At 38.0% G+C, this 22,606-nt stretch overlaps 2 protein-coding genes across 12 annotated transcripts in view; one reads left to right on the top strand and one right to left on the bottom strand.

Moving 5' to 3' along the window:
• SECISBP2 (SECIS binding protein 2) overlaps nucleotides 1-22,606 on the top strand; it is a 54,948-nt gene that overhangs the window by 10,598 nt on the left and 21,744 nt on the right. For 3 of the 7 annotated variants that reach the window (XM_054054672.1, XM_054054670.1, XM_054054676.1), the window contains 10 exons: nucleotides 99-257; nucleotides 3,137-3,238; nucleotides 4,342-4,461; nucleotides 5,627-5,759; nucleotides 8,365-8,534; nucleotides 10,605-10,743; nucleotides 11,199-11,322; nucleotides 13,022-13,242; nucleotides 14,815-14,969; nucleotides 15,732-15,933. In XM_054054672.1, the coding sequence (XP_053910647.1) occupies nucleotides 99-257; nucleotides 3,137-3,238; nucleotides 4,342-4,461; nucleotides 5,627-5,759; nucleotides 8,365-8,534; nucleotides 10,605-10,743; nucleotides 11,199-11,322; nucleotides 13,022-13,242; nucleotides 14,815-14,969; nucleotides 15,732-15,933 (1,525 nt within the window). Of the gene's footprint in view, nucleotides 1-98; nucleotides 258-3,136; nucleotides 3,239-4,341; nucleotides 4,462-5,626; nucleotides 5,760-8,364; nucleotides 8,535-10,604; nucleotides 10,744-11,198; nucleotides 11,323-13,021; nucleotides 13,243-14,814; nucleotides 14,970-15,731; nucleotides 15,934-16,612; nucleotides 18,282-22,606 lie in introns of those variants that run through there. The other 4 variants (XM_054054675.1, XM_054054674.1, XM_054054671.1 and 1 more) reach the window with 4 other exon arrangements.
• SEMA4D (semaphorin 4D) overlaps nucleotides 19,490-22,606 on the bottom strand; it is a 99,016-nt gene continuing 95,899 nt past the window's right edge. For 3 of the 5 annotated variants that reach the window (XM_054054685.1, XM_054054681.1, XM_054054683.1), the window contains 3 exons: nucleotides 22,386-22,595; nucleotides 20,849-20,946; nucleotides 19,490-20,299 (listed from right to left, as the gene is read on the bottom strand). In XM_054054685.1, the coding sequence (XP_053910660.1) occupies nucleotides 20,270-20,299; nucleotides 20,849-20,946; nucleotides 22,386-22,595 (338 nt within the window). In that variant the 3' untranslated portion in view covers nucleotides 19,490-20,269. Of the gene's footprint in view, nucleotides 20,300-20,818; nucleotides 21,010-22,385; nucleotides 22,596-22,606 lie in introns of those variants that run through there. The other 2 variants (XR_008447853.1, XM_054054682.1) reach the window with 2 other exon arrangements.

Genomic DNA, 22,606 nt, shown 5'->3' with positions numbered 1-22,606 from the left:
TTAATTAGGACCTTTTAGTTGTATAGGTGTGGTCACTTGCATTTATTTTGGTATAAAGAAATCTTTTTCTAGTGATCACGCCTTACAATTTTTTTCAGCAGTCAGAAACGAAAAATGACGCTAGTGAAACTGAGCCTGAAGAAGGGTCAGAAAAGAAGAAAAAAAAGAAGAAAAAGAAGAAAAAAACAAAGTCACCCACTGATGCAGAGAAACCTCAAAACGAATCTACTACTGTACAGGAACCACCAAGGATTGAGGTACAGTGTTGTTCTTTTGAGTGTTATGAGTGTATTGGAAGACTAGCTGTTAACACAGCTTTGTACAAATTTAAGCTCAAATACCATTTGTAGAGGATATTGGTTCAGGTCCATTTCAGTTGAGATGTTGTCAGAAGTCACTGGTAAGGAACAGTTGTACCTTTTGACTTACCACTTATTCAGTGAGAAAATGATATATAATACATCAGAGAGTCTGGATGTTAACAGATAAATATCAAATTTCCTAAACTAAAAATATACTGGTGTAACTTGCAGAAAGCAAAGTGCAAAATGGACAGGGAATGTACTGGCTACTGTAGTGTGTCACCATTTTAAAGAAAGTAGTTGCTGGTACTGCAGTTCCCCCCATCTCACATCAGGAAACAATTTCCATGGAACACAGTAGTGACTGCTTATATTCCTGATTGCTAATTCCATTTTTTTCAAATTCATGTAGCTGTAATATGCACATTAGTATTTTGATAATTTTGTGTATCATTCTTGTGATTCTCCCACATTAAAGAGTTGTTTTGTGGTCTGCAGTTTAACAGTTCTTAATTGAAAGCCCAATATTGTACAGCAGTACATACATGTGTGGACTTATGTGTTTGATCTAGTGTACATAGTGTTCAGTGTGTGAGATGACAGCATAAAGAAGCCTTTCTGGCTGGCTTCTGTTTTGTACATTTTAGCATGGAACATGGAGCAGAACTGTGGCTACACCCTCTCTTCATTGTCCTGGAATGGCCCAAGAAGTGACTGTTTACAGACCTCTTTGTTAGAGAATTATGGGTAGAATTGAAGATCTGCATGAGAAAGTCCTTTTTTTTCACTGTATCCTACCATACAATATCTAGCCTATGAATGACATCATCTAAACAGAAAGAGAATAGCAGGAGTGATGGAAAATAGTAGGAAAGTAATGGGACTATTGCAGACAAAAATGGAAAAAAATGGTGTAGAATCATGGAACCAGACACAGGCATTGTGCTGAAATTCACTGTGTGGATGCAGCATCCATGTGGAAGTGAGGGACAGCTTTCAGACACTGATAGTTTGCTGGGAATGCTTGTGTGTTCATGATTATGAAAAGTGGGTGAGGCAGTTCTGCAATGCTGCTGAAATAGAAAAGCATGAATGGATCTTACATATGGAATTTCTGGGCACCTATGAGACTTAAGAAGGTTCTACTGTGTGCAGAGGAATATGTTGAATCACTTACTAGTTTTGGAAAAGTCTGTCATTTGTAGACACTGTTAATGAGCATAAACGCATGCCTTTAGGGAAAAGTAATCCTCTTTTTCCATACATAGCGACAGGCACTGAGCTAGGTGTTCTTCTTGTGGGGAAAAAAAATTAACTGTTGTTGATAATCAGGTCAGTACTGGCGGTATTGGTCAAACAAGTGCACAGTGCTGGGAATTACTAGGAAAATGGAAAAGAAAATGGATTAGGACAATGCATAAATCCAGGACATGTGTGATTTAAATACGATGCGGATGTTGTTTTCTGGTGGTTCCCCAACTCCCTAAAAAATATAATACTTGAACTGAAAAAGGTAGACAAAAGGCTCCAAAGTAATCAAAGGTTGAAGCACTGTCTGTAGGAGGCAAGACTGAATAAAGTAGGACTTTTCAGTCTGTAGAATAGATGGCTAAGTAGGAATCAGAAGTGACAAGGAAATAAAAAAGGAATTATTTGATCTTTCTCCTCATTTTGTTTGATGTTCTCTGGTTCTTACAGATGATGAGTTAAGAGCAAATAGAAGGGGGTGTGACATCACACTAAGTGCTAGATTTTAATTATTCCTTTTGCTACAGGATATTGTAAATTCCAGGAGTTTATTTGAAATGAAGGAGTGATTGGACAGATCAAAATAAAAATTTATTCTAGCAGAGGGCTATTTAAATGCAAAGGTACTACCTCCAGTACAAGAAGTCCTGAAGCTGGAAGACTCTGTGAAGCATTTTTCCCTTTCTTGCAGTCTTTTTTCGGCATACTTTAAAACTTCTTTGAACATGGTTTATTGAGTGAGGTGTGTCTGTCCTTATGTTAGCGTTTCCTAGCTGAGCTGTTTAAATGAAGTTTTTCATGCTGCAGAGGAATCGTAAAATGGTTTGGGTTGCGAGGGACCTTTGGAGGTCATGTAGTCCAGCCCCCCTGCAGTAAGGAGGGACATCTTCAACAGGATCAGTAGTGTTGTATCTCAGCTACAAAGGCCTCTCAAAGTCGGAGAAGAAATTAAATGAAAACCAAGCTTGGCTGGATCAGGATCATTATGACTGGAGTAGTGGATATAAGGTGACCAGTGTAGCGCAAGCTCCAGCCTGTCTGCATTTAGTTAATCTGGAGTCTGGATAATGTATCCTCTGCTAATACAATTTACTCTTGTGTCTAAGCCTGCCTAATCTCTTCAGTAATTTATCTATTTATTTCCTTACTCTACTTGAGAGTTGTTACCCTTCTGCCTATCCTTTTTTGGTTTTCACTGCTCAGATGTTTAAGGCAGAAGTGCACAGCTAGAGACTGTACAGGAAGAAGGGGGAAGTTGTTTGCAAGTCTGTTTAATGATCTTAGAAACTCCTTTAGGAGCCATTTACTTCTAATTATTTGTATCAGCTGACAGCAATAACAAGCTGCTGCATTCCTTTTGCAGGCTCTTTCAGCCCTGAATTAGCTGCTGCATGGATGGCTTAAGCATTGTAGTGCTGATTGTAGTTGGTGGCACTGCACTTGGCTTCTGAATTTTTGCACAGTGAAACAAATGATGATGAATATTTGATAACCAGGGAGGAAATCATTTGCATGTAGGAAAACTCAGTTTTGAATATATGGGCTCTATGATTCTTATAAAATCATCTTCTGATTTATTTGTTTAGGATGCTGAGGAGTTTCCTGATCTGGCAGCTGCTTCAGATAGGAGAAACAGACTAGGATCTCAGAAAACGTCATTTACTCCTGCTGTCAGAAAGCAGTCTGAAGTAAGTAATTTTGCAACATAATGAATGTTAAGAAAATAAGCAGGAAAAGACTGCAAGTTTTAAATGAGACTGGAGATGGAATTCTTTCGTCTAAATGTCAGTGCCTATGATGTAGGGCGTTCTGCCCATGGCAGTCACCTTAGATACTCTGTGGGTAGTGAAGAGCTACTCACTGTATACAGTGGACTTGTATCATTCCAAAGGAGATATGGTTTTGGTCTCTGAACTGCTGCCTGAGCACTGGGCTACTAATTCAAATATAGACACCTCTGTTGTGGACACTCAAATCTAGTTGAGATGAATTCTGTTTATATAGTTTATTTTCCTACAGTTAGCATCCTGGTTTGATTTGGCATTTCATAAAACCAGTACTAAGATTCTTTCAATTTCTGCCTTTTCTGTTTGTTCGTATAATCAAATTTCAAGGGCATCTGAACAGTATAATGCTTTGTTCTCAGGCCATGGAAGGTTAGGAATTTTGAGTCTAACATAAGTTATGAACCCAGGCTTTTTTTATACGTGAGTGAAATGAATCCAGACTATAAATCATGATTAAAACTTGCACTTTCAAAGCAAATAACGTAGATAATATGGGTGAAATTTCAGGTTTCTGTTTGTTTGAAACTAGTTTTGCTAGAAATTATCATTGGTTTTGTTTCACTATGAATACTAGTGGCTTTCCGAAAAAAAAAATAAAAAAAAAACCCCTCACACTACACAAAAACCCAAACCCCTTGTTTGCTTTATTTGAAGCAGTATCCCCAAGTCCTTCTCATTGAGCCTGCTCTCAATCCATTCATCCCCCAGCCTGTATTGATACCGGGGGTTGGCCCATCCCAGGTCCAGAACTTGCACTTGGCCTTGTTGAACTTAATGAGGTGCAATTGCACAGGCACTCTGCTCAAGCCTGTGAAGGTTGCTCCGGATGGCATCCCTTCCCTGAGTACTACTCAGCTTGGTGTCATTCACAAACTTGCTGAAGGTGCACTTGATTCCATTGTCTGTCTTCCATTTGAGTTTGATATTCTTCGCTTAACCCTTTTCAGTGTGCTTTTAAATATTTTCTCTTCCTCCTTGTCACCTTTTGTCTCTAAATTTCCAAGATCCATCTCCCTGAAGAGCCTTGGGATAGTTGGTCTCCCGTACTGGATGGAGCTCCCAAGGTGGATGCACTGTCAGGGAAGCAAGTTTCATTTTCTACTGTAGAAAGAAAGAAAATGCAGGTGAATGAATTCACATTTGTAAATAAGTTTACAACTTAAAATGATGAAAGAAAGTAGCACAGTTAAACATAATGCCAAGTCCAGGCTCATCTGTGACTGTATTCGTACCTTGTCATTCATAACTTTGAGGTAAGCAATAAAAAAGTCCTCTTGATTAGAAGCACTGATTAGTAGTAATTGTTAGGCTCCAGTTTGTGGTATAGCGTTTAGGGAAAAATACTGGTTTCCATTAATGTCTGCAAGTTTCAGATACTAGGGATTTTTCTTTCACTGTCCTATTTGATCATGGCATAAATCCAGTACAAACTTATGGTCTTAAGGACTTGGGAACCTTATAGAAGTGTTTCTGCTACATTAAGACAAGGAGGCAAGGAGATCCACTTAGCTTGGGGCAAGGAGAAGAAATAAAGAGCCACAGCAATGTTAGGAAGTAGTTTCGTGTTGGTGGGTATATTCTGGCATAGCTGTTGTGCAAGTTGAGATCCTAGACTCAAAAGGATGAGATTATTCCATAACCCTGTTGTAGCAGAAGCTGCAATGAATTGATCCTCTAGGATAAGACTTCTAAAGCTACAAAATATTTGAATCGTTTCCTTCCCCTATTCTGCCATTGTAGTTTTCCCTTTTGTAGTCTTAGCTAGACTGTTCATTTGTAATCTTTTTATGTTCTGAATCATTAAATGTGATGATAAGCGTGGGACACTGCTTTTGCCTTCTCTTCAAAACAGACGAAAGATTACTACTTTTGAGGACATGGTGCTTAAAAATTATGACCTCTTTTTTAAAAAAAAGCATTGAAGATAATGATATATATGTATTGCAGTCACATACCCTGGAAGATTCACAGAATAGTTTTTTTGTACTTTGAACAAAACTGTCAATTCTGGTAAGCCTTTTATCTGTTTCAGAGATAGGTGGCAGTCTGACCAAAGTTGGAGCCTGACATAAAACACCTCCTTTGTTAAAGGCTTTATGTTTTTATGCTTTATTCAAGTAGCTATTCAAAAACTATTTGAATTATTTCTGATTTTTTATTTTTCACATTGAAGTTGATGTGTATTTAAAGATCAAAAGACTAATTGGATAAAGTTAAAAAATGAAGATATTAAGAGTATATTACATATTGAAATGGAGAGCATTACTAATTCATATTGAACTTGTTCAGGAAACATCCAGGAGCAGTGGTAAGAAGAGTCAAATTCCTGTGCAGTTGGATTTGGGTGGCATGCTGGCAGTCTTGGAGCAGAAGCAGCAAACAGAGAAGTCTAAACAGTCATCTAAACCTGTGGTATTTTCAGGTATTGGTTGCAATGAAATTTCCTTTCTTTCAACTTGAGTTGTTTTTAAGTATTCTGATATTAAATTTCAGTCTGCACTAGTCTCTCAATATGCAGGCGGAAGCAAAGTTTACAAGATGCAAGAGAAAAAAGACTCTCTTAAAAAAAACTTAAAAGCATAACAGTCTGAATTGTTTGGAGAAAGACTTGGAGAAAGAAAAGTCCTCAGGACAATGATTTGTAAGAGAATACCTTATATAAGTATGAGAAGTGATAGAAATTTAACTATGAGAAAATAGTAATATTGGTGGAGGTTTTTTTTTTTTCCTTTGTCTTAAACAGGTGTGGTGGTGGTGTGATGTGAACCTGCAGGAAGGGACTATACAGTAACAGGATTTCTTAAGCCTCTCTGATGTTAGAAATCCTAGAGCTGTAACTTAAATGGAAAAGGTCCTTTGCAAAGGCAGTAGTTATATGAGTCAGTCAGCCCAAGCCCAAAGGATGAGTTGTGCTGTGCCTGACACTTGCAAAATATTTGCTGTTAACAAAATGCTGGGTGCCCGTGGCTGAGAGGATCTTCAGACATTGTCAATGCATAACCAAGAAGCAGAAACAAATAGCTCAATGTCTTTTCATTGTGAGTAAAAATTTAGTCTTGGCTAAACATAATATACTCTAAGTGCAGTATATTATGCAAAAGGAAACATGATGTTTGCTAGAATTAAATGATAAAATTTCTTATTTCAGTAAATAATTTTTTTAATATTATTTTAGAAAGGTAATCACGAGAGAGTTCATGTCACAGTGTTAAATATGATAGTTGAGCTTTTACATAAAAAGCTTAAAATACCAAGCATCAGTGATATTTTCCTTCCCTGAGAGAGCTTGTGAAATGCTTTTCAAAATTCTTTTTCTGAAATTGATCTTTTCATTTGAGTCAGTCAAACTCAGTGCTGCAGAGGTGCCATTAATCAGTTTTGTTTATATAAAATTAAACACCTCATGGATTGGGGAGTAGATGGTGGAGCACAAAGGTATGGGTCACAATACCTGTTTTCCAATATCAAATTGCCTGTGTCTGAATCTCTTGTAGAATTAAAATCTATGTGTTGTGTTCCTATCCTGGAAATATAAGCCAGATGTTTCCTCAGCTTTATACTTTTTTTTTTTTTAAACACTCAGTGCATCCATTAAATTAGCGTGTACCAAAATATATCTGCAGTTACATTTTGGAGTGGCATTGTGCTGACCTCTGTAACTAGAAGAAGAAGCACAGTGAACAAGAGGAGCAAGGAGTGCAACTGCAGGCAGAATTATTTCATTCTACTTACAACTTTATTTGGTAAATCATATGTGGGTGGAACAGCATAATAAAGCAGTAATTATTTGAATTTAAATTACAGTTTTGAAATGCATCAGTCATGCAAAATGACACAAACTAATAAAGACATTGAGTTCAGGAACAAGAGAGCTCTGAATTTAAAATGAAGAGGTAATATATGTACTGGAGGAAATATTGTGTGTCTGCCAGAATTATACTTATTTATTGCTTGAATTTTCATAGCATAACGTTTTTGGAGTTGTTCTCAATTTGCCTGTGTTACACAGAGACACAAAAGAAAGATATTATCAAATAAACTGGTTTTATTTATATTTATTTAATATTTATATTTATCAAATAAACTGTTTATGCTAAGAGTACTGTATGTAGTATTGGAGGATCAGCATGTAAATATTTTGGCAGCAGTAAATGAAGATGACTTAAGACAAGTTGTCAGAAGCTTTAAGTGTTCTTTAAGAAAGAGAGGTTGCTTGAGGCACAGAGGTGTCAGGCTCATTCCACTGAGCTTATGTCATCATTGACTTGCTAATGTGACCTGGTTTATGTTGTAGGTAGCTGAAGTTTGACAAAGTGCTCTCGCAGGATACAGCAGTTCCTACTGATAGTGAGTTGAAAAGGAAGAGTAGTTTTTAGGGTGTGAGCCATGCTTTGCAAGGTCCAGGTTCAATGACATGGCCAGGTATTTAAAGCTTCTTTGCTCTAAACCCTCTGAAAGATGTGAGTAAAATAGACATCTCCAGAAACCTGTCCTGGTTAAGCAAAGGATACTTAACTGTACCTTTGCATTACTCATTACCCATCTGCAAATGAACTTAATACAACTTCATTAAGGCATAACAAGTGATAGGAGTAAGTGCTCCAGATTATTTACAGCAATTAAATCTAAAAACTGCAAGTAAGTATTTATCTTAATGCAGCACAGAATCTGTGGAGGAAGAAATGTCATTACCAAGAAACGTGGAGATTCCTGAAGTTTTTTACTTTTAAATTACTAAACTGGCATGGTGTGGAGTGCAGTGTTTTTCCAAATTCTGCTTCTGAGAGGAGAGAGCTTTTAGTTCTAGTTGTATAATACAATTAGAGGACATGTCAGTCTTTTGAGAAGAGTATCTTATTATATAATATTGCAGAATGACAAAGGATTCCCTCAAAATATTCTGAATAGCATCATAACACAAATTTAATACATGTATAGTAGTCCTGATCCAGCCATTAAACTTGCATTGGATTCTAGTGTAGGTGTTTGGTATAGTTGTGTGATGCAGACTCTTTTTTTTGTCTCAGTTGGTGGTGCCATACCATTGCTTTCTAAAGAACCTGCTACAGCCACAAAAAGTCACCGATTAAACCAAGAAAAGATGCCACATAACCCTTTGGATTCCAGTGCTCCTTTGGTGAAGAAAGGAAAACAGAGAGAAGTCCCTAAAGCAAAGAGACCAACACCTCTTAAAAAGGTGCTCATATTTTTATCTTTAATAGTACAATACAGGCCAATGTTACTTCTTTATTACTCTGTGAGTAATAGACTGTTTAACCCTAACCTTTGTGGAGAGCTTCATCTCAGTGTTCACTTGCATAAGTTCAATTTTAGCTTTCCTTCTTTTAAAAAAGGAGAGGAGTGGGGAGAGTCTTGTTGAATAGCATATACAAATTCCCCCAAAATATATTTTCTCACTTAAGTCACTTAAGCTGAAGAAGTGCCCCTACAGAATTATTTACACATCATTGCTACAGGGGGACATCCAGAGAAATCTTGTTTGGTTTGGACAAGATGTGCTGATATGCAGGACTGGGAAGAATGGATCAAACAAAGGTAGTATTTAATGTTTCTGTGCTCTTCCAACCCAGAACTTCAGCACATTGTGCAGCAACTAGTGGCAGATTCACCTGGCAGTTTCTCTTTTACCTTCTCTCTTTGCCCATTCACATTGCTTCCTGTCATGTCTATTCTATAGAAAAGGTTTTGAGATACCATGCCATCGCTAGGTCACATTTTGGTATAGAAAAATTCTTATAGAGCTGGTGAAGGTAGCTTCTGTGCTACTTTTAGTTGAATATGAGAACTGTGCAATATAAACAACATATAACATAAAATCTGAGAGGTGATACTAATTACTGTGTCTTCTGGCTATTCTGTCTGCCTGTCATCTGTTTTCCATTGTAAGTCTGAGAAGATAAATGTTGCTTTCTCTGTAATATCTGTGTTCTGAATATGATAGGGCACTTATTTTTGGGCTTTTTTCATCTTTGACAAATGCAATTGGAGAAATTTACTTTTGCAATTACATTCTATGGTTTAATTACAAAATCTGGGTAGATTAGCTAGGCTGGTGGTCATCTATACAATAACTGCTTCACATCAGCTCTGAAAGCAGAGAGGGAAGGTGAATTTCAGCAAACTGGTTGTTGCTTTCACCTACAGTAGCATGCTTGAAACTGGCACGTGTCCTACTTCCTTTCCTTTTATGTACCATATGGCTTAGCTATCCATAGTAATTTCTTCTCTTTTTCTTTAACCAGCAAATTCAGAGACAGCAATTTATTATGCCGACTCAGGATTTTTAACAGGGGATGCATGTTATATAGCTATAGCTGTGAAATACAATCATGAAATGGTTTGAGTTGCAACGGACCTTAAAGATCATCCAGTTCCAATCTCCCTGCCATTGGCAGGGACACCTCCCACTAGACTAGGTTGCTGAAAGCCCCATCCAAACTGTCCTTGAACACTTCCAGGAGTGGAGCATCCCCAGCTTCTCTGGGCAACCGGTTCCAGTACCCCACCACACTCAAGGCAAAGAATTTCTTCCTTATTATCTAATCTTAATCTACGCTCTTTCAATATAAAGCCATCACTCCTCCTGTTAGTGCACGCCTCTTTGAAAAATCCATCCCCAGCTTTCCTGTAGACCCCCTTTAAGTACTGAAAGCTCCTATAAGGTCTTTGCGGAGACTTCTGTTCGCCAAGATGAACAGCCCAAACTCTCTCTGCCTGTCCTCATTGTGTAGGGACTCCAGCCCTCCTGAGGATGCTTTCATGTCTTGTACTGACAAAAAATGGGTTCCTTTGAGCACTGACTTATCTTTGGGGAGAGGTAGAAGTCACAGGGAGCCAGTCTGGTGAATAAGGTGGAGAGTTGTAATTAGCTAAAAACTGCTTCAGAGGGTGTTTTGGGCTTGTGCATGCCCACATTTTCCAGCTGAGGATGAGGAGTTATCTATGTTTGAACACTCGTACTGAGTAAAGTAATTGAGTTGAGCCTTATCTTACTGTGACAGGTTAGATTATAACCATCTCTTTGTCTCTTCCCAACCACTCTTGGTTCCCAAGATATAGGGTTAGTCTTATTTTTTTTGTGTTGGACCCTGTATGTACTTCACTCTTTGGCTGAGTTGCTATAAACTTTGAATGGTAGTCTGAAACTTCTCTATGAATGGTGTGTATGTAAACACTTGTTAAGAGAAACTGCTTTGTTACCTATGTGACATGGAATTGATTTGATTTCTGTATAAATATATTTTAGATTATTCTGAAAGAAAGAGAACAACGAAAACAGCAACTCCTGTTAGAACAGACAGCAATCACAAAAGATGAAGATAATGTTTGTCAGTCTGCAGAAAATATTACTGAAGGTGAAACACTTCTGCAGGATAGTCAAGCAGGTATCTTTCAAGAGATGATTATACTAAAGTACTTAGATGGGGATTTGAAAGTGAGCACACTTAGTAGTTTCAGAAATGTCTACCCAGTACTGCCAAATGGAAACGTAACTTCAGAAGTTTCTAAGATTCAGCTTGAGTTTATTTAGAGTTTAAAATATGCCAAAGTTCATAATGTAGTGGAGCAACTGGAAGTCTGGTTACTCTTCCGTGCTTTGTGCCTCTTAGATTTATTGTATGTCATAATAACAGTCCCTGCATCTCTTTGACAATCTGTTTAAAAAGAGTTACAATAATAAAACCTAATAAGAGATTAACAGCGTATGCCCTCTTTGCCTACCACCACAGACTACTGTAATACTGAAGTAACGACACTTTAAGAGATAATTGACAGGTTAGTCACTTCACAATACTTTTTGGTCTGTCTTTTCATTGAAATATCTTTATTTACATGATAGCTGTTCCTGTAATACAAGTTGCTGAAAGAGAGAACGCAGGGATCGAGGAATCTACAGAAGGTTCTGCGACTTCAAAGCAGCTAACCCCCAGTCTTCCAAAAATCCATAGTAGGAATTTTAGAGAGTAAGTATTGATTGTAGTGATGCTTGGTTTTCCACAGTACCACCAGTATGGCATGTTTCAAACAGAATACTTCGATTACGTTCTGTGCAACATTAATTGGAGCTCAGACTGAACATTCTAAATTCAGTTTTGCTGTAAGCTGACACACAAAGAAACAGTATCCGGAGAAATAGTCTATATATTGTTATAATTGTCACTTAAAAATCCATGTTCCTTGAAGGTAAAGAAAGATCAGAAATTCATTAGATGCTAAGGAAGAGGAGCTGCTGTTAAAATATAAATACCTTATTTTAAATAAATGGAGTGGTAGCTCAATATTTAAGAAAAAGAGTAGGATGCCTTACTTATTTTTAGAGTGTCCTGTAGTTCTCTACTGCCAGAACAAAATGTAAAAGTGTAAAGAATGTGGCTAGCCACTTGACATTTTTGTGTTGTGGCTAGGCAGAAAAATAAAGGGAAAATATATGGGTTATTATGTGCAAATACTTAGTTTTGTTTAAACAGATGTGTATGTGTTTGTTTATAAATGAAGAAATAGTCATTACTAATGTGAAGAAGTCAGAGATCCAGTCATAACAGTTTAAAACGGTTCCTTTAGGTAAGCAGTGGTTTAACTTTTAGTTTTCCTCCCATAAAGGCACCATTGGCCTCTTTGCAGTTCATGTTGAAGTAAATTGACACAACCATTCTTTATCTTGCTGATGCCATATGTTAGCTCTAATTTAACTTTTAGTTTAAGTTAAAAATTACTTAATTTGTGTCTGAGCAACACTGTTTAGTGGAAGCACAGTTTGGATTGAGTATGTACAGAGCACTCGGTCCTGCCTAATATAGGATGCAGAGCACTCATCAAAGCTTAGAATGTTTTGTCTTTAGATTTTCAGATTTTTCAGTGTTTTAGTAAACTTGACTTTGAGAAATCAACAGGAAATAGCAAATAGAAACTGTTTTAACTTAGAATTTTAAGGTAATTGTATTGCTAAGATCCAGAATAGATCTTAAAATCTTTTAATCTTATGTGGGTTTGCCGCTTGGCATCTTCCTGTTGACTGTGCAGTTGAAATATCTTCATTTTTTCTCTTTGAGGCCCTTGTTTATTGAGTGATTCTTTTGTTTAAAATACAAGCAGAAAAAATAATTCAGAACCCTGGTCCTTCCCAGGCAATACTAGAAAGATGAAGTACTGTTATCCTTTCTTTGTGAGCACAAAGCTGCAGTGTGATAAGTAAAGAAAAGTGATGGACAAAACGTATGGACATAAGGAGGAGGAATTTTATCCTGATTTCTATCTTTTTTATGAACAACAGGCTATTTATAGCAATAACACAAAATTTTTACTTTAGTTGCTGTACTTTGATTTTATGGGCCCTCAGAAAAATGCTTCGGTAGGAAAAAATGTTTATGTATTGGTAGAAAAAATATGTAGGTATATTGTTCATGTATGTGTGTATTTTTAGTATAGATTGACAGGGGTGCCAGGTACCACAAGTGAAAAAAAACTTTTAGATTCTCAGCCACGGAAAAAAATGTTAAGTAATTTTGTGTTTTCATGTGTATAACAAGTGTTTGGAGTGGAAATGGGGGAAAAAGACAAAGACATAGAATAGAAGATAAACTGTTTATATTTTATATAACTTACATATTACGTATTTATATATTTGTAATGTTAGGGGGTTTAACATTTAATTGATTCTTTCAGTTATTGCAGTCAAGTACTTAGTAAAGAAGTTGACAGTTGTGTGACAGATCTCCTAAAAGAACTGGTTCGTTTCCAAGATCGCTTGTATCAGAAAGACCCAGTGAAGGCCAAGATAAAACGCAGGCTTGTAATGGGCCTTCGAGAGGTTTTGAAACATCTCAAGCTGAAAAAACTGAAGTGTGTCATCATCTCTCCTAACTGTGAAAAGATTCAGTCAAAGGGTAAGTAAGTTAAAAAATTTAAGAATAAAGTTTGTTTAGTAAAAGAAGTGTAAAAAAGCAGACTCAGTATACTGGCAGTGGTATTATTATTATTTTCGAAGAATCATAGAATCACTAGGTTGCAAGGGACCCACTGGGTCATTGAGTCCAACGATTCCTAGCACTCCTTAAACCATGCCCCTCAGCACCTCGTCCACCTGTCCCTTAAACACCTCCAGGGAAGGTGACTCAACCACTTCCCTGAACAGCCTATTCCAGTGCCCAGTGACCCTTTCCGTGAAAAATTATTTCCTGATGTCAAGCCTGAACCTCCCCTGGCGGAGCTTCAGGCCATTCCCCCTTGTCCTGTCCCCTGTCACTTGGGAGAAGAGGCCAGCTCCCTCCTCTCCACAACCTCCTTTCAGGTAGTTGTAGAGAGCAATAAGGTCTCCACTCAGCCTCCTCTTCTCCAGGCTAAACAACCCCAGCTCTCTCAGCCGCTCCTCGTACGACTTGTTCTCCAGCCCCCTCACCAGCTTTGTTGCTCTTCTCTGGACATGCTCCAGAGCCTCAACATCCTTTTTGTGGTGAGGGGCCCAGAACTGAACACAGTACTCAAGGTGCAGTCTCACCAGTGCCAAGTACAGAGGGAGAATAACCTCCCTGGACCTGCTGGTCACGCCGTTTCTGATACAAGCCAAGATGCCGTTGGCCTTCTTGGCCACCTGGGCACACTGCTGGCTCATGTTCAGTTGGCTGTCAACCAATACCCCCAGGCCCTTTTCCTCCAGGCAGCTTTCTTGCCAGACTTCTCCTAGTCTATAGCACTGCATAGATTTGTTGTGCCCCAAGTGCAGGACCCGGCATTTGGCCTTGTTAAACCTCATGCCCAGTGGTCCGGCCTGTTCAGATCCCTTTGCAGAGCCTCCCTGCCCTCCATCAGATCCATGCTTCCACACAGCTTACTCCTCCTTATTGGAGGAACTTAACTTGAATAGCCTTTGAAATCCAGTCATAGAGAGATGCCTCCATTCTTCAAGTTGTTTACTGCTGTGCAGCTGAAGCGTCAGCTGAGTCAAAACTATCTAGGGTGAGGGAAGGTATCTGAAACTATGGTCTGTTGAGTTATCAATTTGCAGTGCAGATGCACAAAAGACAATGGTGCAGCTGAGAAGATGCAGAGGTTACTGATGGAAGCTGTGCCACAACTAGAAGTCCTGCTTTATCAGTCTTTTTTAGGCCACAGATTGACAATAAGTTGTTGGTTTGGTTAAAATTTGTTGTAATTATTGTCATTACTTTCTATTATCTTATAAATAATTTCTTAGTAGCCGTGTCTTTTTTTAATACGAGATTAGACTGTGCCTGAGATATGGAATAGTAGCAGTCTAAGGATGCTGCTAATTAAGAAAAAATGTCAAATTGTCCCTTAAAAATGGAGATCTAATGTCATATTTTTTTTCCTGTAAGATCATGTGATTTCAAGACACTCATAATTTTGGGGTATTTTTTGCCATCATTTAGCAGTACTGTCCTTTAGTTACAATCAGCTCAAATAGTGTCATTCTTTGCTAATTGTATTGTCTGCTTCAGGTGGGTTGGATGAGACTCTACACAACATTATTGACTGTGCGTGTGCACAGAATATCCCATTTGTTTTCGCCCTGAATCGCAAGGCTCTAGGTCGATGTGTGAACAAAGCAGTGCCTGTGAGTGTGGTGGGAATTTTTAGTTATGATGGTGCTCAGGTAAGCTGAAATATGTAGGTTCACATTTTTATTTAACTTTACTTTTTACCTGTAAGGGGGGGAAAAAAAATTCTATCTTTCAGTCTATGTTTGTTTTACTTTGGCATACCTATGCTCTTTATCCTGGGTTAGTGGCTTATACAGAAAAAATGTTTTAGAATTACAGACACTCAGCACTGTTCACCAAAGTAGTTTGGGTGTGTCTGCCCAACGTCCTCTCCATCTAGATCTCTTTCCAAAATTTTTTCCAAGAGAACTAGTATTTTTATAAATGCTTATAAAGACAGGGAAAAAATATGATTTATACATACTTGACTGTTTTGGAGTTGTAGCTGTTAGATAGCCAGTGGATGCTTTTAAAACAATCGTATCACATGGAAAAAGCTAAGGCTAAAGGTGTATGTGGGTGGTAATTCTAAAGATCACCTTCTGGTTAGCTGAATACCCGCTTGAATTAATCCTCAGGGAAACAAGCTACTTTGAAAATGAATGTAATACGTAAAACATTGTTTGAAACTTCGCAGTGGTTAGTTGTGTGGACAAAGCCAAGTTAATTGGTGTAGAAAAAAAAATGCCTGATTTGCAGCAGAATATCCCTAGGTACCTTCTCCTTTCAGTTGTAAATGACTATAAATCTAAATACTTTGGTTTTCACCTTTTATTTATGAACTTACATGTTCAAAATAAGGAATATTCATTACATGAATGATGTTAAAACTAAATGTATTATTTAAGCTATATTGATATTTTGTAATTCCGTAGGACTATTTTCATAGAATGGTACAACTGACAACAGAGGCCAGAAAGGCCTACAAAGATATGATAGCAGCTTTAGAGGAAGAAGCTAAAGGAGGACTAAGGGTAGCCCAAGCCAGCATCTTAACCAGCGAACATGAAAAAAATGGCTTATCAGAAACTGGCAATACATCTTCCAAGGACTCTGATGAGGATGTACCAAATTATAGTGAGTATTTACTGACTTGGTTTTGGTTCAGTATTCTCTTTATTCTCTTCATTCAAAGTGTTTTTCAGTCCTACAGTTTTCACTGAAACAAATGACACCTGACACTTTAGTTATTAGTAAGGGGGGAAATTCTGCTTTTCTGTGATATATATTTCCACACCCCCCCCCCCGCCCTCCTGATTTTATAAACCTAAGATCAGTTTTTGCTGAGAAAGTCTTAGAGACTTGGTAGATTTATGCTTTGTATTAAAGCCTGTTTGAGATGCATCTTCCTGTACAGAAGTGTTGAATTTCCATAAAGGCTGCCTTCTTCTAGAAACACATTCCTCTAGTTCTGTTCATACAGTCACCAGACAACATCACAGATACTAGGCAACTTACTGCTTCTTTGAAAAATTCTGAGTTTTTTTTAAAGTTGCATCCATTTTCAGAGTTAGCCTTGCTTGAGCCCAGGGCTGGGCACAGGGACCTTAATGGATGCTATCACTCCTAAAATATTTTTTCGTGTGTCATCTGATGTCACGCAGTGTACATGCCAACATGCCATGTGGCAGCTTATCTCAGCACTTACTTTAAGGAGGAAGTAGAGAATCGGTGTGTGACTTTTCATTTTAGGTTTTTACTCAAGTGTCACAAGTAACCTAGTTTTCGGGTTTTTTTTTCTTCTAATATTCCCTAGTTAAAATCTGGAAGAGGAAACTTGAAGAAGATTATAACCCATATGCACTGGAACTGGAAAAGAGTGCAACTGCTGACTTGGTGATAGTGAATTCAGAAGAGCTTCAGTAAATCCAGATCTAGTTCTACTGGGCTTTTAACATTTGGATTTTTCAGATTCCCTAGGGAGAGGGTAGCAAAATAAAATAATTTAAGAAATACCCGAAATCAACTAGGTAAACTGTTCTGAATCCTTTTATGCAAAATACACACTGGAACACATGAGGCACTGGCTAATGCTTCTATGTTCTGTGCTCTCTATGAGTACCTAAAAGGAGGCTGTGGAGAGGTGAGCGTTGTGCTATCACTTGGGAGAAGAGAACAAGAGGAAATGGCCTTAAACTGCGTCAGGGGAAGTTTAGATTGGTGATGGCTGAGTCGCCATCCCTAGAGGTGTTTAAAAGGTGAGTACATGAGGTGCTTGGGGATACGATTTAGTAGTGGACAGGTATAGTTGGAATTTATGATCTTAAAGGTCTTTTCCAACGTTATGATTTTATGTATTTGGCTGATGACAAGCAGCAAATTGTCTTAGCCCCAGACCACTTGAACTGGCTTGGCATGCTGTAATGGTATTATGGTCTAGCATTGATTTCTTAGTGATTCAATATACTAAAAGAACTTGCTAAAAATATAATTTTATTTAGGAAGAGATTCCATGAGCCAGAAGGTTGGGCTTATTTTTGACTCTTCTTTAAAGAACTTCAGCTGTTTTTTGATTGTGGATTTGACTTTGGTTTTTTATTCTAAATAAATCTGCTTAGCGGGGGCAGACTGACATCAATGTCACTGTCTTCCAGTCAGAAAGAAACTGATTTTGGGCAGGCAGCTTATTAAGAAAGGCCTGACAAAGTTCAGGTTAGCTCTTCTGTGTGTATTTCAGTCTTCTGGGATCATACAGGAGGTGCAATGGAGAGACTGTGGCCTGCAAAGAGTCTGTGAAATTGCAGAAGTGAGTTTGATCCATTTAGAAACTTACATTGTTGATTAAGTGTGCAACGATGATGTTTCTGCTGCTACTAAAACTAGTTTGTCATAGGCCCTGCTTTGAAGTTAGAGGATATTGAAGTACAGCAAATGTGCAAGCCGGTTAATCCTATCTGTACCTTCTGCGTGCTGACAGACTCCTCATTCCTTCAGTTCGGGGTTGTGTCAGTGTATATATGTAAGAGTTTTTATCAATCTCAGTTTGTATCTAACATAGGAAAAATTTATATCTTGTAGGAAGTTAAATTTGTATCTTATAGGAAGTTAAATTTATATCTTGTAGGAAATTAGATTTTAAAAACAGAATGAACTTACAGTGGTGGTGGAGCACCTTAATTGGAATGTAGGGTATAAATACCATTGTTTACAAGTTGCAGACATAAGAGGACAAGCCTAAAGAAAGTGGGAGGATGCACATGTAACTTTGTCATCTGTTCTGAGAGATGATATAGATGCCATGTACTGCTGCTATCATCTCTGAAATGTACGTGCTTCACCACATTGAACATTTGTAGTGCAATACTTCGGAAACTAGCTGCCTCATGAAGTCAGAACCGATATGAAACCTTTAAATGATTTTGAATTCAAACAATTTGTAGAATGTAAATTGTATAAAATCTGTCACAGTATATTTGTTCTATAAAGTATGGTTGTGAATTAAATAAACTCATCTGGTGAGCTCTTAACGATGCTTGTAATGTCAGATTTGAGAAGAACATTGGTAAGGGAAGCCAGCCTGAGCTGAAATGCACAGTTGGTCACTAGTTACGATGACTTTTTTTTGTATTGGTATCTTCTAAATTGAGGGTGAAATTGAGGGTGAGAGAGCCAGTAATGAAAGATGGTTTTGGCCAATGGATATCATTGATCCAGAGGTAATTTCTGATTTATTTGTATTTGTGCCAATTTGATACTAGTCACTGCATGGAACGGAGACTAGTTAGTAAAGATCACATTAACAGCCTTTTTTTGGTCATATTTTTTATCTTGTCTTACTGTAGAAGTGCATGAAAAGTTACTCTGGAAGTACTATGGGTTGTTCAAAATCTTAGGCAATAATTTCCTGTTCTTAGACTGCACCAAAAGAAAAATCATTATGAAGGGTCACAGGTGCATTCATTAATTGTATTATGTGGATGTTTTTTTACAAAGTTGAGCTAAACAAAAAATCTGGCAGTGGTTTTTTTACTGCTTTTGCAGCACTTTGCTGCAGACACAAGGCAAAGCTGAGCTATGCTCTTCTAAAACTCTGATTTTGCTCTTACTAAGCCTTACCTTTCCACTCAGCACCACAGAACTTAAACTGAAGCATGCTCCAAATCTATTGAACAAATACACAAGGGATAATTAAAGAAACAGCTTTTTAGAGTTGTCTGTTAGACATAAAAGATGTCATAAGAGAAACGCAATGCAGGGGAAGGTCTGCATCAGCATTCATTTATAGTTGCTAATATGAAAAAATAGAGAATTGAGAATTTTCACCCTGTGCATGTGACCACAGTGTGGTCTCGTATTGTGGAGGGTAAAGGAGTGGGGAAAAAGGGTCACTCAGCAAAGTCTTAGAGTGAGGAGAATGCATTTTTCAAGGCAAGAAACAGTTTAGTTTAAATCTTGCCAGGTAAGAGTTAACTTAGGGAGAAGTATGAAGCTTTCTGCTATTGCTGGGAGCAGTTGTCTCAATGGAATGAAGCTACAGTGATTCTTAGGTGGCATCTTACGTGCTTACAGATTATTGGAAGCCATTGAGAGGATAAAACAGCAAACTTGAATTATGCCTCAGACGTTTATTAGATGCTGAAGGACAAAACTCTGAACAGCAATGTAGTAAAACAATTTCACAGTGGATTAAGTAGGTACTCACATTTTCAGTCTTCAGTTGTTCACTAGGAGTATGTGAACTTGATGCAATTACAGTCTTAGAATTACTTCAACAGAGATTTTTTTTAAAACTACCACAGTTATCTCAAATATAGAAGAAGAATTTGCAAAACTTAAAGAATCTGCTTCAACTTGGGTGCTCGGTTATCTACCCATACTTTGAGCATTAGTCAGAAGGTCTTTATTTGGTACAGAAACTGTATTACCAAAGGAAATGTGTTTGAACAAATGAGTTTGCTGACACCAGAAAGGAATGGTCTTCAAAACACTGGAAACAGAGTATAAGGGTAAACACGTTAAAAGAAAATAAATGAGCACATTTTAGTGCCTTTAAGTAAATCTTATTATTAATCTCTAAATCATATGACAAGATCTTCAAACCCAAACTTAACTGTTTTGCTTAATAAACTCAAAACAGAAGCCACACATCATAGTGTTTTAGCAGCACAAGTCTTACTGAGACCACTTCTGTTCTTCGTTAAGCCGAAATAACTGGTGTCAGAAAAACAGAGATAGTTCCATCATGGGATGGTTGGCCTCTCTTGCACCATTCAACTAGCATATTCTTCAGTGCAGTAAGGATATAGTCTTCTACTGTATCCTTATAGCCTCAAGCTTCAGGTGATTCTCCTGAATATCAATTTTAATGCCAGCAGTAGCACTCACAAATGCCCCTTTGAAGGTTGTGATATTCAGAGTACTGGATATTCTTAACCTGCATACATTTCTCCTATCCTGTTCAGTCCTTTGTCCATTAGAGGTGGTTTTTCTTGTTGCAGCTCTCCTGCAGGAGAAAAAGTTCAGAATGATGTGTTAATACTGCTTTAAAAATTAAATAGTTGCCTATACTAACTGTTCCACATGCAACAACCGTGTGTCATATCCTACAGCTACGAAAATTCGTCTTTGTTCTGACTATTGGAGAAAAATATTAAAAGCTAAGTGTGGACATTTTTTTAAAGGAAGATCAGCTTTGATGGACAATACCATTTATGAAGTCCAGTAGTCTCTGCAACACAGTGAGTCTAAGGATGTGATGAAATTAGTCTACTATATTCAGTATACACAGACCTACTGTTGTGCAGGATGTGAACTACTGACTGATTAGCACTTGGTTAGTGGACTGAATGACCAAGCTGACATAATGACGGTTTATATCATAGATAGAGCAGATTTTACTGCTGAGAAGGTCAAGAATGAGGGGACATTTACAGGAACATTAGTCACATAGTTATATAAATACAGTCAGTTACAGAAGCATCACAGGCAATTTGGGACTCTGGTGTGTCCTGTAGAAAGCACTGTAGGAGATAACTTTTCAAAAAAATCTTACCTGTGTTTTCTTCCACTTTTGCATCATCCTTTCATGTTCACTGATGGCACTTCTCCACGTCTGAAGTTCTTTGGTCCATCCATCCTGACAAGCACTACCTGGTTGTTGTATATGGCATGATTACGTAACTATATAATGAGGGATTGAGTTGATATCTATTCCTGGGGAGGACCAAAAGGAGCTAGAAGGAACAAGAGCCACCATCTTGTCCATCATTTTGCTTTATCTCTTCTCATGCTACTTGGAAGTAAATTCTATTCAAATGGTCCTGTCTCTTCCTCTCTGCAGCAAACTTTGTAGCCTCCAGACTAACAGATTCAGTGCTATTAGCAGAGATTTGAAGTCTAGAAAATACTGCCTACAGGTTAGAGTTTAAAGCCATCCAGGAAGCACATAAATGCGCCGGCTAGATCACAGCAAGCCTGGGGAGAAGGGTGTGATGTTATAGCTATGTCCAGTTCGTCATTTCCCCATTTTCTGGTGAAGTTATATAGTTAGTCTTCATTCCGTTGTGAACTTAAGAAGGGCTATTTTGCTGATCTTTGATAAAATTCTAGTTCTAATTCTGCCTGCCAGTTTTTCTTGCAGGATGTTACACTGTTGTGGTGACATACGCAGGTGTAATATTTTCTGTTTATCCTTCAGAATCCTAGCAACAGTATATAATGCTTTTGGAGCACAGTGAGAGCCTCCCAGTTTTACAGTTACAGTAGTGTGAGATGCTTTTCATTCTGCATCTGAGGCAGACTTCAAAGTAACTGGTGGCAAGATGGCAAGACAACTCATGTAACTCCTACTGGTTTTCTTTGTCACTGAGTAAAGAAGGGTTCGACTGTTCTTACCAAATTCATGTCTGTTATTAACCAGCTAATTAAAAATCACTCCCTTTTTCCTTTACCTGCCAAGAAAATATGTAATACATCATCTTCATTGATCCTGCTGCCTTTTAAAAGACTATTTAGACCTTGCAGGCCTTGATAAATTCCCAAAAGGTAGTTGCAAATGATGATCAAGTTGCCTCAGTCAATTCTGGGTTCCCAAAGGTCTTAACACAGCTGCTGAGTTAAGCTGACCAACCTCCTGCCCAGTTAAATGTCCAAGTGAAGAGGCAGGAACTGACCTCACCCAACCGCAGGTGATTTACAAGTCATCTGATTTTTAAAAATCCTCCATGATGAGGGTTTCTCTTCACCATCTGACTTCCTTGTCATTAAAGAATGTTTTTTCAATACCCTGTAGAGTTCTGGCAGGGTACCTAGTTCTAGTACTCTTCTGACTTCCAATTTGTGTTTGTTAGTTCAGGAGTTTTGGTTTCATTTCTAGGTCATAACTGCTATTTTGCAGTTTATCCTTTGTGGGAGGGAGTGGGAGAAGGCATTTTTATGGCTCCAACCTTTTCGTAAACAATTGGACATATTAATACAGTAAGCAAGAGTTACCATCTTAAGATATGCACAGATGTTATGGGCGAAAGTTACAGAGCTTTCCTCAGAGTCGGGGCAAATATGGCACACATTCAAAACAAGCCTACGCCTACCTTTCTCTTCCACTGTGATGTGCACTGCTGACGTTGTGTTCCCAACTTCTGAGATGAATGAACATCTATATTCTGTATTTTCTGATACTGAATCTTTCACCCAACTCAGAACACGCACTCTGCCATCAAACAGTGTATGAGATTGCTCGGTGACGCCTGCCTTCATCTTCTGTCCATTCCTCATCCAGACAAAGTAGGAGTTATCTGGACCTGTAAAAATG

This window comes from Cuculus canorus, chromosome Z (assembly GCF_017976375.1).
Source record: "Cuculus canorus isolate bCucCan1 chromosome Z, bCucCan1.pri, whole genome shotgun sequence".
NCBI lineage: Eukaryota > Metazoa > Chordata > Aves > Cuculiformes > Cuculidae > Cuculus > Cuculus canorus.
The sequence above is the reverse complement of the archived record's forward strand: the minus strand, read 5'-3'. Positions and strand labels throughout refer to the sequence as shown.